General features: G+C 43.1%; 1 protein-coding gene across 1 annotated transcript in view; it reads right to left on the reverse strand.

Annotated features, from left to right (window-relative positions):
• Nucleotides 1-7,261, reverse strand: part of WNT7B (Wnt family member 7B) — a 130,114-nt gene extending 122,853 nt beyond the window's left edge. Inside the window, exon 1 of the mRNA XM_006127759.5 lies at nucleotides 6,732-7,261. Coding sequence (XP_006127821.1) covers nucleotides 6,732-6,802 — 71 coding nt within the window. The 5' untranslated portion in view covers nucleotides 6,803-7,261. The remainder of the gene's footprint in view (nucleotides 1-6,731) is intronic.
• Nucleotides 7,262-19,210: the final 11,949 nt, after the last annotated feature.

The following is a 19,210-nucleotide window of genomic DNA, read 5'->3' on the forward strand; positions in this document are numbered from 1 at the left end:
GCTTAAATAAGAATCATTACTTATTTTATTTTTGTTTTATTTAGTCACTTTCTTCTACAAGTTCAGTATCGTCTGTGAGTGTAATTAACATTCTCTTGAAACATATGGATCTTAAGACGTAATGGGGAACGCTTTAAATCGTTTGAAGTTGAATTTAGATCCGATAAAGTTGTCATTTCTTTGTAGCGTAAGGATGACACTCTCATATGCATATTTATATGTATGCAAGGAATGATTTCATTACGGGTAACTATGATAAAAGTAAATCAGAAGAGTTTAACAATTTTATAATTTTATTTCTAGCATCCTTGTACAAATTGACCATTCAGATACATTTTAAATGTTTTCCGAGTCAGATGATCTATGTTTCAACAGTACAGTTTTCCCACTTGGCACTGTGAAACCTCTTAACAAAGTGGTAACATTTAACCTAGAATGTACCCATCTATAACTGTAGAATTGGGACCGGTATTATCTAGAGAGTTAATTTACAACACATGGATAGATTAACTCTCTACAAAACAAGGTCATGCAATTTATTCTTTTGGACTAATATTGTACTACGAAATGGTAAAACGAAGATATACATGGAATTAAATTCCATAATCTTCGTGTGTGTGAGAGACAGAAACAGACAGAGACAGAGACAGAGAGATGCATTTGCTCCTATTGTGTTTTAAAGCCGAATACTCTCCTTTTAATAAAATGATACTATAATTTATACGATTGTGTTATCTGTAACCCCAAATATGACATTTTGAGCACGTACCGGTTCTCCCACAAATGTGTTTTAGACATACCAGAGTCAGAAGATCAATGAAATGGTTACCATCCCCGTCCTATAAAATGAATCTGACAGAGGGTAGATAGTAAATAAACTATTTTCCCTCTCTTTTATCTGTCTCTTCCGAGCTTCAATTTCTCTCTTATAACAAAACTGAGTGAAAAATGGGCAAATCTGGCAGACTAAGTGTACATCCAAATCTGAAAAAAACTTTTGAAGTATGTTTGCAAGACAAAGAATTGATTTATTCCGGCGAATATTCGTTTCGTGTATCTCGCAAAGGAGTATGGGGCATAGCAAATGACTTGGCTAGAATTAGTAGTTGTTTATTTGGCAGGAAGGTATAGCCTGTCAGTGTCAAGAACAAAAATAAAGAATCTCAATGGAAATTTCAGTACAAATGGAATAGTCTACAGGATTTAGACCCGGGGCTTCTCACGTAAAATCAATGGGTCTAAATCCCGGGGACTATTTTGAAATTTCCACTGAGATTCTTCTTGAAACTCGAGAAGTTAAACTATGGTTAAAGTTGACTAGCTATCCGGTATTTGGACCCCTTTTGGAACTGCTGCTTGGACTAGCCCCGAGATTGTTTGAATGCTCTTACTTAAATTTGAATATTTCTTATGCAGTTTAAAATCTGTATTTTAATGTTCTTTTCACTTTAAATTAGTTATCGTGCCAAACTCGGTTATTCTGGCTCACTTTATAGGCTTTCCAGAGTACAGATGCGGTTCGTTTTCATTTACAGCTAAGTCCACGTTCCAATAAATAAGATGCAAATCCCAAATACCCCCACCACCTGGTTTCTGTAGAAGAGGAAGCATCTTATTTATTGTACTTACAAACAGAATGCGAGGTGTGATCAATTCCCTGAGCAGTGATAAAGCGCAGGAGAAGGACAATCAGCTAGAGGGTTTTTTTCGCTCCAGAGCCTACAGGGTGTGTCCTTTGCTACCCCATCATTATTGTTTTATAGATTAGTTCATCAGGGGAAGAAGTATGCAAGAATTCATTTCTCTCGTTCCGGGACGGCACCCTCAGCCCACAATCCCACTGACTGCAGGATCTGGCCCACAGACCTTGTATATGCCCAAGAGTAACGAAGTTTAGAAGCGCACCTCCAAAGCAGGCGCGGTTTCGTTGTCGTTTTCCGTCTACTGCCCCGATAGCAAAATACCTTCTCAACAATAACTATTCGGTTTCTGCTCATCAGTTCATTCTCCTTCCTATTGATCGCCCGCGCTAAGAATGAAAGAAGGAATGTCTTGCAGCCTTTTCACACACATGCCTCAGCTTACTAGCCTAGCTGATGCTGTCCTGGCAAGGGTGCCACATGTAAAGCTGACAAAGCCACGGCAGGCTGGCTGTGCCCTGTTGCCGTTTCTAGGGTAAGCCAGCAGCACATGGTGGGTTCATGCTGTGTCCTGGTGAACCACCTCTCCTGCGGAACTGGCTTCCCAGAATGTATCCAAGGGGATTAAATGGCTCTACTGTGATCTAATGGTTAAATGGATCTCGACCTTTTTTCCCCTCGCGCCCCCTGCCCCAGGCTACCCTGATTTTTGGTTTGTTCCTGCTTAAATATGGTCCTTACCTCTTCTCCGCGAGAGAAGACAACGAAAAGAAGCATCCTATTGATAGCCCTGGTTTCCACTGAGCCTGGAGCTCCATCAACGGACCTCACCTGTACACAGCTTGTATCCGTTATTCTCCGACCTTACCTCTTCATTTGCAGCTGTTGCACAGCTGTTGTTTTTAATGTGCATGGTTCCCTAGCAGTGCCTGTCCTTGTGCAACTTTGCCTGCGATACTTATTTGCAATGCACCTGACGTTAATATCTTTTAAAAAAATAGCGAAGAGCCTAGCAGCATCTTAAAGACTAACAAAACATGTAGATGGCGTATGAGCTTTCGTGGGTACAACTAGCTTCTTCAGATGAATGGACTTTATTCTGGTTGAAATCTAAAGAAAATATTTGCTTTATAATGGGTCGTTTTAATCTGCCACAGTTAAAGGGGCTGGTTTCTCTCTCTCTCTCTCTCTCTCTCTCTCTCTCTCTTTTAAATTTTGGCTTTTGAATCTCGAATGAGGGTAAAAAGTTGGTTCTTTTTTTTAATCTCCAGGGCTGCATGCAAAGTGCATGACATAACAATGCAATATTGTTTAAAATGGGATTTTTCCATAAATCGCCTATACTCTGATTTTCTGTGTTAAATAATTGGAGAAATCTTTAAGAACAAGACTCATTATTGGTCTTAATATTAAATAATGCTTGACCTGGTCCCTGTCACTAGCAATACTCACTGTCAAGTCACAGAATGAAAATGGAAGTCAGTGGAAATTTTGCCTGAGTCAGTATTGCTGCCACTTCTAAAGACAAATGCCAGTTTCTTTGTTAAATCAAACGCGCCGACAGCCAATTTCCAGATTTATCATTGGGCAAGCAGATGTGTATTTGATGCTTCCTCTCTGAAACGTGAGTTTGCCAACATCCATTATTTAACTGGGGATTTTGCAACACTTTATTAAGGTGTTAGTATTTTTTCCCCCATGGCAAATAAAATAATTGCAAAATATAAACTCTTTGCTATGCTGCTAAAACAACACTGGTATTCATACTGCGCATTAAACCAAAAGCCCTGGAAGGCAGACTTCTACTTTATCAACCCAGACTTTCCTTTTTGTGCAAAAGCCTGACTCCAAAAAGGTATCATTACAGCCAAGGGATATAGTTTCAACAAAATGGTAGTTCCAGTGCTTGATGAAAGAGGAAATAATTGCATCCCACATGTCTAGCCTCGAAGCAGCCCAGTATCTCGGAGCAAATTTCTCTGCTATTGTTCAGGGAAAGTGAAGTATCATCATCCCCTTCAAGGAATGGTGAAAGATCAGATGGAGTTGCTTTTACAGTGCTTGCTACACACTCGCTCTTAGTTATAGAGACAATTCATCAATGTCCGTTGGGTTTTGTTCTGAATTCTTTTTTAGAGTTGCATGTTTCATCTCTAACAGCAAAGAAACCTGCCCCCCAAACTTCACCGTGTTCTCAAATCTTCTGCTCACTTCACATTATAAAGCTACTCTGCAAGGGCGTCTAGGCTAACAGAGTCATTGCCCTGTACTGTACACTATATGTCTGTTTCGCCATGAGAGATCTTTCTTTAGCGAGTTAGGCATGTACAGTGTTCTTATCGTTGTAGTATCTAACCTGGATACAGGTGTAGGTCAGATTCGTTCCTCACTTGTAATTCTAAACTTCTAGGATGATAGAAGTTAGCACTATTATTATATGATGACAAAATATGACACTCTCTAATAAAAAAACTGCAACTGTATTAATCGGGAAATCTAAAATATATCCAGCAGACACCCTTGGGAAATATTAGTACCAGCTAATTCCGCCCCCTCCATGTGCATATAGGCCAATGCAGAAAAATTCTGTTAAAGACGAGGGACTGTTTCGCCAAGGCACGACTTAGCAACGTGAAAGTACATGAAAGATAGCCAGCCACTCCAGTTCTGCCTCGTTCCGTTGTTGCCGTGCCAGTGTGTCTAGTTATAACTCTTTCAACTTCTTGTTACTTTCAATGTTTTCTTATTGTTGAGTGGGGCTTCGCCTCTTCACTTATTAAGGAACACTCCGCTTCCTTTCCCAGACCTGAAGAAAAGCTTTGTCTCTCTCTCAACAGCTTGGACCTTCCACTAACAGAAGCTGGTCCAATATAAGATTATATTGTCCCAGCTACTTGTCTCTCTCTGCAATGCACTACTAACGGGCAGTCTTACATGTGTTTTCCGAGCCCTGCCATATGCAGCTACTGGAGTTCTGTACCTTGCTTCCTGCACGTTCCTGGAGAGCTCGGGGTCGCCAAATGAAATTCATAGATAGCAGGCTGAAAACAAAATACAATGTTTTTCCCCTTCATGCAGCGCACAGTCAACCTGTGGAACTTCTTGCCACATGATGTTGTGAAGACCAGGACTTTAACAGGGTCCAGAAAAGAACTAGCTAAATTCATGTTAGGTCCATCAATGGCTATTAGCCAGGATGGGTTGGAATAGTGTCCTAGCCTCTGTCAGAGGCTGGAAATGGATGACAGGAGAGGGATTACTTGATGATTCCCTGTTCTGTTCACTCCATCTAGGGCATCTGGCATTGGCCACTGTGGGAAGACAGGATACTGGGCTGGATGGATCTTTGGTCTGACCCAGTGTGGCCCTTCTTATGTTCTTATGATGCATTTCAGTAAAGACAGCACATGAGTCTGGTGAAACAGACACCTGTGAATAGCGGAGCTATTGATGATGGCGACCTTGGCAAAAACTAGCTTCTGACCACTAAGCCACATGCGGGAACCACCCCGGAAAGCCGGTCCAGTGGGCCACCTCTCTTGACTTTCCTCTTTCACTGTCATTAAAGGGCATCTTCTCCTACTGCCAGTTACCTGCTGTAGCCATCCGATTCCTTCCAGCGGGAGGTGGCCAGCTGGGTGATGGAAGAGAGTAAGTCAGCGGTACCTGGACTAATAATTTTCCCCTCAGCAAACTGGTTTTTGGAGCTGATCCTTGTGTGAACTTAACCCGCTGCTTTTCGGTTCACTTGGTTACGTTCCCCCCTTACCATCTACCTCGGGCTGGGACTTCTGGTCTCTGCCCTGCAAGGGACTGCACCACTTTCTGGAGCTGCGCCGCTTGCAGGGCGCGCTGCTCAGTAGCATGTTGGGTGTTGTGGCCCTGTTTAAAAAGTCACTCTCAAAGGAAGAGGAGGGCGAGGGCTACCTGAGGCAGCGTGTGCTCCAAGACTCGCTCACATCCTGGCTTGGCTAGAGGCGGACGGGGCTGGGAGCTCATCGCTTGTCTATTACCAGTAGGCACTCTGCACCGCGTGTGGAGCGACGTATGGCTGAGTGTTTCTGCCTGCGCTGAGTGTAATTATCCTCAATTTAATATAATTGCAGCAGCAGCGCCTCCCAGCTCCCCCCCCCCCCCCACCGCCATTGATTTCAAGCCGAGAAGCAAGAATTTTCAGATTACAACTCACCTTATGCATTCTTGATCACTTAAAAAAAATCCCGCAGCTATGCTAAGGCAGGCTCTTTTAAGAGGCTGCAGCTCGACAGGTAGGAACTCGGCTGGGACTCAGGAATGTGGAAATACAACTCAAGTCAGCCTCCTGCGAGAGCGATATTCATAAGGCTCTCCAGGTGAGCGAGAGCGAGCGAGGGAAACTTGGCAACTCAAATAACATAGCGATCTAGATCGCTGTGGTCAAACAACAAAGCGCAGATTTGGCTTCCCAGTCGCCCTGCTGAAACGTGGCCTGGCGGGGCTGCAGAGTCAATCAGCTGCGCGGCTGCTCTTCGTTTCTGGGGTGGGCCGGGGTTGTTTTATCAGGGAGGTAGACGGACCAGTTGTCAAGTTAATTTCAACACGTCCGGGTGATGGATAGAAAGGCAAATGGTGTCTAGGCCTGCATTTAAAAAAAAATTCCCCGCGAGCAGGTTCAGACCAGGGATTCCTCCTCTCCCCCTCCTCCTTTTCTGTCGACTATTTAAACTCTATTGTCTCATCACAGGAGCTGGGCTCGCTCCGTCAGATTTCTGAGGGACGGGGCTTGTGTGCCAGAGATAATATTTAGACTCGATTAAATAGTACGAAATAAAAGAATCTCTCCTCACAGCCCGGCTGGTCCCTGGAGTCTGAAAGTTACTGTCGCTTCTATCTTTCGCTCTCCTTTAAAGCAGGGACGGTCTGATGCGATTCACAAAAAAAGCACTTAACAGAAATACACGTTCTCCCTTTTTTTGTTTGCGGATGAATGGGAACCTTCAATCCTTCTTCACAGGCAAGGAGAGACAAACGTTACACATTTCTGGCACTATATTTTGCCCACAAATTTGATCCCCAAAGCAGAGCATTACTGTGCACAAACACTTGACTTACCCTAATTTGACATAGATGACTCCAAAGCATAGAAACACGTAGAAAATCCACTTGCGAAAGTTTCTGTGCATGATCTAGAGAATGGACTGAGCCATAAAAATGCACAAAAAGTAGAACTGATCTCTGCCGATTAAATCCCAGTCAAGAGCATTTCGGAGGCTACCCAAAAACTGAGCCGGTCGAACTGTGTTAAAAACTCGACAACGTTCAGACAAGATTTTTTTTCTAAAACCATGGTGACCAAAACTGACTCTGATACTGGGGAGGAAAAGGGGGCAGAAAGAGTTTCTCAAAAAGTCAAAACAAAAACCCAGGACAGTCTGGGGGAGAAAATGAGCAAGCTCTAATCTTGATCAACTACCTTATAGCGCCCTCAAGTTCAATGTGTTTTTACTTGTTCTGACTTCCCCAGGTGACACTACGTATCTTGCAAGCTGTGGCTCCAGGTAGGAGGAGGATCTCTTTCACTCACACTTTCACTCTCTCTCTTTCTCCTCCCCTCCTGTCCCCACCCCATGTGTTTCAGAATCTACCGCATCTCATCTCTCCACACACAGATGCAATGCAATAAAGCATTCACTAAAGCATTTGTCTCTCGCAGAGCAGGGTGGCTTGCTTGTTTATTTATTTCGCATAACAGATGGAAGAAGCGTGCGTTTTAAAAATATCCGAGAAAGCCAGCTCTTCCGTATCTGTGTAGATGTTATACAATAGAGAGTGTGTCTAGACACCTGAATATGTGTGTACCGGCTGACACGCCCATCACTGAATGGGGTGGTAGCTATATACAGTCTTGCAAAACCAGAAAGCATTCTCCTCCTTTAAACATTTCCCTGTTTCGCAGTGAGGTTTCAGTTAGCCAGTTCGGTTTGTCTCAGGGTGCATAGAGATGAATACTTCGCAACGTATGTTCAGTCATTGATACGCAAGCCTATGTAGGCGTCGAGTTATTTAATCTCACTAATTTTTAGATCTGTTCGATTTACAATCTGTGGGAATGGCTGGTCTGATATACTGTAATATATGTGTATTTGTCTCTATGCCTGTATCTGTAGGCATGTGCATATATAAATAACTCACATACACACTCAGCTGTGTGTTTACGATATCCATACACACACCTATGCATACACACACATGCGCATATGTTAAACCTGTCTGCACTTTCCAAAGCGAAACAGAGACACACATACCGATACAAATGTAAACAAGAGCAGAGAGTGAACACAGAACTAATTGTAAACCATCTTCCTTTGACTGATAAAGCATTTTTGTAAATGCATCAGTCTGCGCTGCTTGCATATGCTGCCAAACTGTACATCGTTTTCGAGGTGACCCGAAACATTAACTAGCTAAGAAGCTCTGGGTTTTCGTACCCTGAGTCACAATCAATGGTAACTTCATTCATGCACCCACTTGGCAGCTCTCGTTAAAACTCTCGGAGAGCTGCCCCTGTATAAGAACATCAGTTTTAGAGGAGGCATGAGCAGCAAGGTGCTAACAAAATGACCACAGAAATGGAGCAAAGTGAAACAAGAAAACCGTGCAGTGGTGTTGATTTTCTATATTTCTCTAGCTCGTGTGGAGTGAGGGAGAAACCAGTCAGACAGTGAGTGAGCCTAACGTTTTTTTTCCAGGATTAAGCTCAATTATCCCTCGCTGCTGCTCAGTGAAACTATTCCGTCTTTCCCCCAGGAAAGCCTCACGTTTTATTCTTTAATAAGCAACCACCTGAATGTTTATAGGCAACCAGTCCTCCCCAGGTAGCTTCTTGCACGTATTTCCTTATCTGCGATCATTTCTTTTAATGCTGTTTTTAATATCTTGGGCAATCTTGTCCTTACTGATTTTCTGCCATGCTCACTGTAACTGGTTTCAGTACTTGTTCTCACAAAGGTGACCACAGACGCCTCTTTGAAAAGACATGCGGGTAAAACAGTTTTCGTATTCTGATCCACACTGCTGATCGCTCAGACCCTCAAATCTTCAACCAAGAATTGTTAGGAAAACATCCTTCAGTCTGCACCACCCTTTCTCCCAGGTTTTGTAATTGTCAGAGCTTTTCAGAACAGAGTTGTAATTAGACACACACACACACACACACACAATTGTCAGAGCTTTTCAGAATAGAGTTGTAATTACACACACACACACACACACAATTGTCAGAGCTTTTCAGAATAGAGTTGTAATTACACACACACACACACACACACACACACACACACACACACACACACACACACACACACACACACACGGATTTAGACCTAGCCTTTCTGCTGGGCATGTTCTGGAGCCCTCGGGTAGATGGGTGGTCCATACTGGAGATGCAAATGTCCCTTCCTTGCTTGGACAGACACAGTTAGCAAGTTTTCCAGAACAACCAGGGCTGACTGAAAAAGGTAATTTAGACCGTCAGCGGACTGTGGCAGGAGCGGAGATGCTGAAAGTAGATAGCTCACAAGATTTCGGTTTCCTAACCCGTCAAAATGCGTTTAGCAGCCGTAGGGGCGGGGGGGCAGAGGTTGGGTTGGGTGCTCGTCGCCCCCCACCCCCCGATGGAAATGAGACACATTCTGCTTTTCACCGGCCCGAGTCTGAGAGCTATGGGATAGCACTGCCACCTAGAGGAAGGCAGCGTTCAGCGCCGCAGCCTTGGTGCTGACAAGTTGTCTATAAACAGCGCCTCTGTGTGTTGTTATACCAAGAAGAGAACAGAGGCCAGAGAATAAGCCCGTGACTTTCTCTCCTGCGTAGCTCCCCACACTCTTGACACCTTTTTGTCTGCGATTTTTGCTGAAGCTGTGCGTGGACCAAGAAGGCTCATTATCCAGTGTAAGTAAGGGGAGCAACTGTTCTTCTCCCTAGATACCCCACTGCACGCCCACTCCCCGCACTCAGTGCTGGGCGGGCAAATGGGACATGCAGTGAAAGGCGGGGTTTTAAAATCGTCTTGGATGGGAGCCTGGCTGATCGCTGGGGACATATGGGCCTGTAGATTTGAGAATGGTTCCTCCGGGGTTATAGCACTGGAAGCGGTGACTTTCCAACAGAGAAACTTAAAAAACAACCAACAGTCTTGCAGCACTTTAGGGTACGTCTACCCAGCAACATAATTTCAAAATAAGGAGCCTTGTTTCAAAATAACTTAGTCCATGTCTTCACAGCAGGCAGTTATTTCAAAATAATGTCAAAATATTGTCAAGCTGGAGGATTTCTTACTCCGACTCCTAGAACCCTCAGGCTATGTCTTCACTGCAGTGTGCTGTGTTGGTCAAGAAGGCAAATAGAATGTTAGGAATTATTAAGAAAGGGATAGAAAATAAGACCCAGAATATCTTACTGCCCCTGTATAAAACTATGGTACGCCCACATCTTGAATACTGTGTACAGATGGGCTACGTCTACACTGGCCCCTTTTCCGGAAGGGGCATGTAAATTTCAGCAGTCGTCGTAAGGAAATCCGCGGGGGATTTAAATATCCCCCGCGGCATTTAAATAAAAATGTCCGCCGCTTTTTTCCGGCTTTTAAAAAAGCTGGAAAAGAGCGTCTAGACTGGCCCCGATCCTTTCAAAGTAAGAATAAGAGCCTCCGGAAAAGGGCACTTTTTCCGGAGGATCGGGGCCAGTCTAGACGCTCTTTTCCGGCTTTTTTAAAAGCCGGAAAAAAGCGGCGGACATTTTTATTTAAATGCCGCGGGGGATATTTAAATCCCCCGCGGATTTCCTTACGACGACTGCTGAAATTTACATGCCCCTTCCGGAAAAGGGGCCAGTGTAGACGTAGCCATGTGGTCTCCTCACCTCAAAAAAGATATTTTGGCCCTTGGAAAGGGGTCAGAAAAGGGCAACTAAAATGATTAGGGGTTTGGAACAGGTCCCATATGAAGAAAGGCTAAAGCGACTGGGACTTTTCAGTTTGGAAAAGAGGAGACTGAGGAGGGACATGATAGAGGAATATAAAATCATGAGTGATGTGGAGAGGGTGAATAAAGAAAAGTTATTTATTAGTTCCCATGACAGAAGAACTAGAGGACACCAAATGATATTAATGGGTAGCAAGTTTAAAACTAATAAGTGAAAGGTCTTCTTCACACAGCGCATAGTCAACCTGTGGAACTCCTTGCCAGAGGAGGATGTGAAGGCTAGACCTATAACAGAGTTTAAAGAGACGCTAGATAAATTCATGGAGGTTAGGTCCATAAAAGGCTATTAGCCAGAGGGTAGGAATGGTGTCCCTGACCTCTGCTTGTCAGAGTCTGGAGATGGATGGCACAAGACAAATCACTTGATCATTGTCTTCAGTCCACCCCCTCTGGGGCACTTGGCACTGGCCACTGTCGGCAGACAGGCTACTGGGCTAGATGGACCTTTGGTCTGACCCAGTACTGCCATTCTTATGTTCTATTGCAAGAAGTCTATAGCACTAGTTTTTTGGTGCAAAGGCTTCTTATGCAAGACCAGTCCACACATCAAAGCACCTCGCTTTTGCGAGGCTCTTTTGCGCAAGAGAGCGTCCACGCTACTGGACACTCTTGCGCAAGAAAGCTCTGATGGCCATTCACAGAATGGCTATCAGAGCACCTGTGCTTTTTTCCATAGGAGTTTCTTGCCTAAGAAACCCCTCTGGAGCATCCGCACTTGCCTTCTTGTGCAACAGCTGTAGCACTAAAAGCAGTTATGCCTCAGAAAAGGAGGTTTACCTAGGGCAGGAAAAGCCCTCTGTTCTGCCATTTAACTGCCCATTTAATAGCACTAGAGCTCATGTGAGGTGTGGATGCTTCCCAGGTTTTTGTGCAAAAACAGCTGGTTTTGTGCAAAAACCTTGTAGTGTAGACGTAGCCTCATTGTACAAGGAATGAGGGAAGTCGGAAGAAGAGTGCTCTACTTTGAAATAAGTGCTGTGTAGATGCTCCCAATTTAGAAATAAGCTGTTTCAAAATAAGCTGTGCAATTGACGTAGCTCAATTTGCATAGCTTATTTCGATATAAGCCCTGCTGTGTAGACATACAAGATACGTAATTTGCGCTACACAAATTGCATATCTTATGTCAAGTCTATTTTGAAATAGGCTATTTCAAAATTTGGTGCTGTCTACACAGTGACAAATTTGGAAATAACGTGCTATTTTAAGCTATCCCTTAATCCTTGTGACATGAGGTTTAAAGGGATGGCGAAATAACGTGCCTGTTATTTAAAAAAATATTTCAAAATAATGGGCGCATTTCTAAGGATGCATCTACACTGCACCATAACTCAAAATAAGATATGCAATTTGAACCACGCAAATTGCATATCTTATTTCAATGCTATTTTGAAATAGCTTATTTCATCATTTGGCACTGTCTACACAACATCAAATTTCTAAATGAAGTGCTATTCCAAAATGTCCCTTCCTTCTCGTAGAATGAGGTTTACAGGGACATCGGAATAGCGAACCCAAAATATCAGGCTTGCAGTTAAGATGCAGGATAGCTATTTCATGATACTTTGGTATCCTAAAATAGCCATGCAGTGTAGACGTACCCTAAGACACAGGGTATCTATTTTGGAATACCTTGGTATCCTGAAATATCTTCACTGTGTAGACGTACCTAAGAGACTAATATAACATGTAGATTGTATCTTGAGCTTCCAAAGGCACAATCCACATGAGCTCTGTTTGTATCAGGCTGCTAAGCTGCGATGCCCATCTTTTTAAAGTGATTTGAGGGCTGGGGAGTAAAAAGGCCATGACAGAGAGAGCAAATGATTATTTATTAGCACCTCTCTGTTTGCAGACATTCATCCTCAGACTGCTGTTTGTGATGACTAGACAGGGTTTATTTAGCTAAAAGCACTGATGCACTGCTCCAGTGGTTAAGCAGTGTGCATGTGCTCTGAGTATCTTTCCCAGACCTGAAGGAGAGTCTGTGTGGCTGGAAAGATACTCTCACTGACAGAAGTCTAATAAAAGATATTACCTCACCCACCTTGTCTCTCTGTTCAGTTGTTAGCTGTCACGTGGTATAAAACACTTTTAAAATTTTTACTCTGGAAGGGGAATGGAACATCTTTATAATATAATAGTTAAGCTGCATGGTGTTTGTTTACATATGAATCTCTTATCATGGACAATAAAGAGAGACTAGTTAATTCTAGTTTTATTTTTACATGGCTACACTTTCTAGTCCTCACCTGGTTTTGGGGCACTGACTAGCAGAATTCTGCAAAGTTTTGGTTATAAACATTTGTTGTTGTGTGGTTGTTTCATATATATATACATAGAAACATTGATATCTGTCTTAAATTGTATTAAAATCTCATCACAAAATTTAAATTTAGATCCATATGTGACCTGATGGTGTCCTTTTGAAAATAAAAGGATTGCACTGCCTGACTGCATCCCATATATTATCAGCTTCCCGTAGAATATTCTTCATATTAATTTACTGGAGATGATAGGAGACTAAAGTTTAAAATTAGTTTTACTTCAAAATAGAAGGTTTCTGTTTAAATCTAAACTTGTTTAGGTACATTTTTGAGGCTGAAATTCCAAAGGGTCTTTTCAAATTGATATTCACAAATTCATATATTGATTTCAACAGTTTAAGTAAAAAAAAAAAAACCACCCAAAACATGTGGAACTATTTAGACTACAAGCCAATTTGTTAACAGTGGGAACATTCTTGAGTGTGTGGTACACCATGTAAATTCAGTATAGCTGATAGAGATACACTGAACTTCATTGGTAAAGGCTTTGCTATAATACTCAGATTCCATTTGGTTTACTATATTTACCCAGAATAATGAACTGAATCCTCTCTAAAAATTCAGGTTACTCCCCATAGGGGAATTGAAATTAGGTGAACCTCAATTAGCAGTTTTCTACTCATTCTGTCATCTAGGGCTGGATAGAGGAGCTGTACCTCTGTGGAACAGACCTGAAATTCAGCCTGTAGCCCACAGAAGGATGGGCCAGCCATATCACACTGCAGCCTGGCCCCTGTGGCCTCTTGACAGCAAGGCTCCTGTAGAAGCCATACTACAAAGGGTTCCCCAATCACCATAGCCAGGGCTCGACAAATAATGAAATCTACTCGCCCATAGCGAGTACATTGCAACCCAGAAGAGCCGGGTTCGGGCGATCTGTGCATGCGCAGATCGCCGGACAGCGTGGCTGGCGAGAGGGGCTTGCCACAGTTCGGCGAGCCCTGACCATAGGCCAGAGCCACCACAAACACACATACCTCCTGGATCAGAGGGGTTTTCCCCATACCTAGCAGGAGGAAACTATACAAATAAAGTTACCAGACTCAGTCTGTAGTAGCTAACTGAAGTCCCAAGAAAAACTTAAAAAAATAACAAATAGTCCTGTAGCACCTTAAAGACTAACAAAACATGTAGATGGTATTGTGAGCTTTCGTGGGCATAACCCACTTCTTCAGATGAATTGCGTTATTAAAGGTCCAGTTTAGAAATAAATAGTGGATAGGGGAGCGGGAGGAAGAAATAGTTAATTAGAGTCTCCATGCTATATGAAGCTGATAGAGAAGTTGCAAATTGTTCTTAAGTACCCATTGTTTGGTTTTTTTTATGTCATTAGGATGTGGAATATAGTAGGCCAGCCAGCCAATGTCTCTATTCATATCTTTGTGATAGGAATCAAACCTGTGAATGAAGTTAAGTTCCAAGGCTTCCCTGTGGATTTGGCTTGTGGATTTGGCCGGAAACAGTATGGTGACTTGGAGGTCCATTAATGAGTACCCAGGCAAGTTAAAATGTTCTCCAACAGGTTTCTGTGTGTTGACGTTTCAGATATCTGATTTGTGTCCATTAATTCGTTCCCGTAGAGACTGTCCAGTTTGTCCAATATACATGGCAGAAGGGCACTGCTGGCATAGATCATATTAGTGGATATGCAGTTAAATGAGCCTCTGATGTGGTGGCTGATGTGGTTAGGTCCTGTGATGATATTGCTTGTGTAGATGTGTGGACAGAGTTGGCACCGGGGTTGATTGCAGGGGTGGGTTCCTGGATGATTATGATGGAGGTGTGCTGCATGGTTACTAAAAAGAATTTGTTTGAGGTTAAGGGGTTGTCTATAGGCAAGGATTGGCTTGTCCCCCAAGGCCTATGAGAGTGAGGAGTCATTTTCTAGAATAAGCTGTAGATTGTTGATAATGCATTGGAGGGGTTTAGGTTGTGGGCTGTAGGTGATGACAAGTGAAATTCTGATGTTTTCTTTTCTTGGCCTGTCTTGAAGTAGTTCATGTCTGGGTATTCTTCTGGCTCTGACGATCTGTAAAGAGCTTCTACATCCATGGTGGCCAGGATGGTGTTTTTAGGAAGATCACAGATGTTCTGTAGTTTCCTCAGGAAGTCGGTGGTGTCTCAAAGATAGCTAGATGTGCTGGCAGCATAGGATCTGAGGAGAGAGTCAATATAGCCATATAATCCTGTTGTAAGTGTGCCAATGTTTGAGAGGATGGGTCATCCAGGATTTCCAGGTTTGTGTATCTTGGGTAGCAGATAGAAAACTCCTGATTGGGGCTTAGTGGGGGTGTTTGTGTGGATATGGTTCTGGGTAGTATCAGGGAGCTTCATGAGCAGTTGTTTTATTTAGTTAGTTAGTTTTGTATTCTTTAGTGCAGTGGTCCCCAACCTTTTGAGGTTGTCGGGCGCCTGGGGGCGTGGCTTGATGCATGCCCGGGGGCGGCCCCCCCCCCCCTGGCCGCTCGCCCCCCCCAGCTGCGCGCCTGGGGGTGGCCCCCCCCAGTTGCGCACCCGGGGGCCCCCCATAACCACGCGCCCGGGGGCAGGGCCCCCTCCAAGGGCCACGCGCCCGGGGCCGGCGCTCCCCCCCCCGCCAAGTGCCGCACGCCCGGGGCCGGCACTCCCCCCTCCCGCCGAGTGCCGCGCGCCCGGCGCTCCCGCCCCGCCCCCCCGCCGAGTGCCGCGCGCCCGGGGCCGGCACTCCCCCCCTCCCGCCGAGTGCCGCGCGCCCGGCGCTCCCCCCTTCCCGCCGAGTGCCGCGCGCCCGCCCCTGCCCCCCCCCACCGAGTGCCGCGCGCCCGGCGCTCCCCCCGCGAAGCGTGCTCCCCCCGCAAGCGCCCGTGCGCCTTGTGCCTGGGGCCAGGCCAGCCCCGAGCACCTGGCGGGCGCATTGAAATGCCCCTGCGGGCGCCATGGCGCCCGCGGGCACCGTGTTGGGGACCACAGCTTTAGTGGGATCAGAGGAGAGAAGCTTGTAGACTCTGGTGTTGGTGAGTTGTCTGGTCGGCTCCTCTTCATAATCTGTTCTGTTCATGATGACTACAGTACCCCCTTTGTCAGCCTCTTTGATTATGATGTTAGAATTGTTTTTGAGGCTGTGTATAGCATTGCGTTCTGCATGGCTAAGGTTATATGTTACATGTTGTTGTTTGATGACAATGTCAGCCCATGTTTGCGGAAGCAATCGACATAGAAGTCAAGATTCTTGTTACGACCGTCCATAGGGGTCCCCTTTCTTTTGTGGGATTGGTGGGGTGGGGAGCTGCAAGGTCAGTGTGTTGTACATTGGTGTGCTGGAAATATTCCTTTAGGCAGAGGCGGTGAAAATTAGAGAGCTAGGCTAATGGAGAATATAGTAGAACATTGCTGGCTTCTTCTTCATTACCAGTGGATCTGGATTCCCCAGGTTTTGGGCAAGAGTGACAATCCCAACACTTTCCTGAGCTCATTCCTGGGGGTTTCAGTTTGTGGAAGCAGAAAGGAGCATGGGTTCCATAAGCCAGCATGTAGCTGTGGGGAGAAACTTTAAAATGCCAACCACAGGTCATGTCACATCCATTTTCACTGGCCTTACTTTATTTTCAAGAATAAGACTCAAAATCAGAACACCTCAATTCAAGCTACGGGATAATAACAAATCAAGTTTTATCTCAGTAGGCGGTGAGAGAATATGTCTCTCCCCTGGTTAGTATCAGCTTCCTCTTTCCTTTCATAACTACTCCTATTCAATACACAACTGGCAGGAACACAGTAGCTGCCTTTACCCCAGAGCACTTTTACCTCTTGTCTTAGGCCTGGGATAGTCAGAGGACAGGGTAGGCCTGACCATATAGGTGAAGTACGCAGTTGCCTACACCACCAAGGCTTTAAGGAGTGCCAAAGAAGATGGAAGTGAATTTTTTTCTCTATTTAAAAATATATTTAAAATATTTAAAAATATAATTAATATGTTATCTTTTGTAAATGAAAGTATCATATATTGTACTTGCATAACAGTGCATCATTGCCATGTCAGAAGTTTATTTATTTCACATTGTGGAGCATTGCTATGTATTTAAATACAGTTAAAATGTGTAACGGCATAGCTTCAAAAGAGCTCCATCTGGGTTTGCTGCTTGGGGGCAGGGTATGGCAGGTCAATTATTTTCAAGAGCCAAGTATTGGCCAGTCATACAGTTGAGTCAATGTTACTTGCCACTTAGTGAAGACTGGTCAGGGACTTGCAACAGTCATTCTGCTGTGTAACAAGCTGTGATCCCAAAGATGCTGTGCTGATGAACAATTTTTGTATTGTGTTGGACTTGAAAAATCTGGTAAGAGGTTTTAATAAGATTGTAAAAGAAGAATCACAAGAACTTGTAAGATTAAGATTGTGTATTTATTGTAGACTCTTACTGTTAAAGTGAAAGTAATAGTACATCTCTGATTTTCAAACAGCTGACTGCTAATGTTAATAAATACCAATTAACATATACATTCCTTTCCATTCTACTTGCAATAATGTTCAATGACAATAGAAATTCTGGCCTTCTATTTAATATTTCAAATATTTTAAGTGAATGTTGAAATGATAAAATTATTTACAATTTATTAGATTTGTTACTATAACGTCATCGCTTGCACAGTAACTCACCAGGAAAGATTTCAATAGGAAGAGAGCTACATGCTATATAGTTCTGGAGCATTGCAAATTCATAATTTTTCTCTTTCAATGTGTTATTTACTTCATATTTAATCATTATCATTTTGATTCCCTTACCTTTTTAGTTTAACTTAAAGGTAAAAAGTATTCTACTTTACTATCATTGTCCTCTATTTTGATAATTTAGTTAAAGCTTTTCAAAATTAATATTGATAAAGACATACCCTCGTTCTTCCATGCCGAAAGAGAGACTTGTTGGACTGGCTACTATGTTGATAGAACACAATATAGAATCAAAATTTTGTCTCAGACAATTTATTGCCCAATTTACAAAAGCAAAAGCAAAAGCAAGAAAAGCAAAGTTCTAAATGTTTACACAAACTTATGTAAAAGGATTGCAGCTCAAAACCAGATTTCATTAAGTATAATGAATAAAGATGTTCATAGCTTTCCAAAAATCAGTTCCTTTGGAAAGAAAGCAGCTGCAGCTTGAAATGCAACTGTTTATACTGCTGACCAGAAACAACGCGTACAACTCAAAATGTTTAAAACTTTAAAGTTTCAGCTACTGAGTGGCTTACCCTATATCAGGGCAACTCAACACATGGCCCATGGGCTGCATGCAGCCTGCAGCCTGCAGCCTATTTGTTTGCAGCCTGTGGTACAGTTTGGATTTATGTGGGGCTCAACATGCAAAAAATATTATGGTCTTATGTTGATATGTGTTTTACCATTTACATTCCTGGACTGTCATTGCTCATTAAAAGTGCTGTCATATGTGTGGAAATCAGGTAAATATTGCATTTTATTAATATCAACAGAACTGGCTTATATGGAGCCTGTGTGTTGTGGAGTCTTGCCTTAATCTTTGTATTCATGCCCATCAGTGTGAAAGAAGCTATTTGCATATATTTGCAATATATTTGCATGTATATGCAACCACGCTTAAGTTGTGGCCCGTGGCATGTACTGTGAGTATTATTGTGGCCCCCTGGGGCTTCCAAAGTTGAGTAGCCCTGTCCTATACAATATAACTGTGTTAGGATGAATGAAAACTAGAAAAAATATTTTTTTTTATTTTTATATTTGTTTGTTTCAAATACCAGGTCAATAAAGGTAAAATTTTATTCTAGACTTCTGATTTTTTTCTATATTGAATGGGAAGGTGCCAAAGCCATAGTTTGCTGAGGTTGCCAAAAAACCTTGGGTTAGTTCCTGACAGAGGAATCTCCATCTGCATTTATCCAAGCTAACCACTGGCTTACACAGTTGTTCAATGCAATTGTAGATGAGGAATTATTATGTAGCTCTAAGAAAACAAAAACACACAAAATGTTTCTTGAAGAAAATATAAAGATTAAAATTAAAGAAAGAAAAAAGATAGCTATGAATTAAAAGAAGGAAAGTGAAAATAAGACAGACAAAATGGGCTAGCGTCTTATACCAGATCTTTTCTATAACTAGAGTTTATTCCTGGAGATAGTTGTATTCTTTTGATGCAACCAGATAACCCCAACAGACATTAATTCCTGTGCTCTTTCGCAAGTAGTAATCCCATGTACTTCAGTGACAGTTCAA

This window comes from Pelodiscus sinensis, chromosome 1 (genome assembly GCF_052426305.1).
Source record: "Pelodiscus sinensis isolate ZL-2025 chromosome 1, ASM5242630v1, whole genome shotgun sequence".
Classification (NCBI taxonomy): Eukaryota; Metazoa; Chordata; order Testudines; family Trionychidae; genus Pelodiscus; species Pelodiscus sinensis.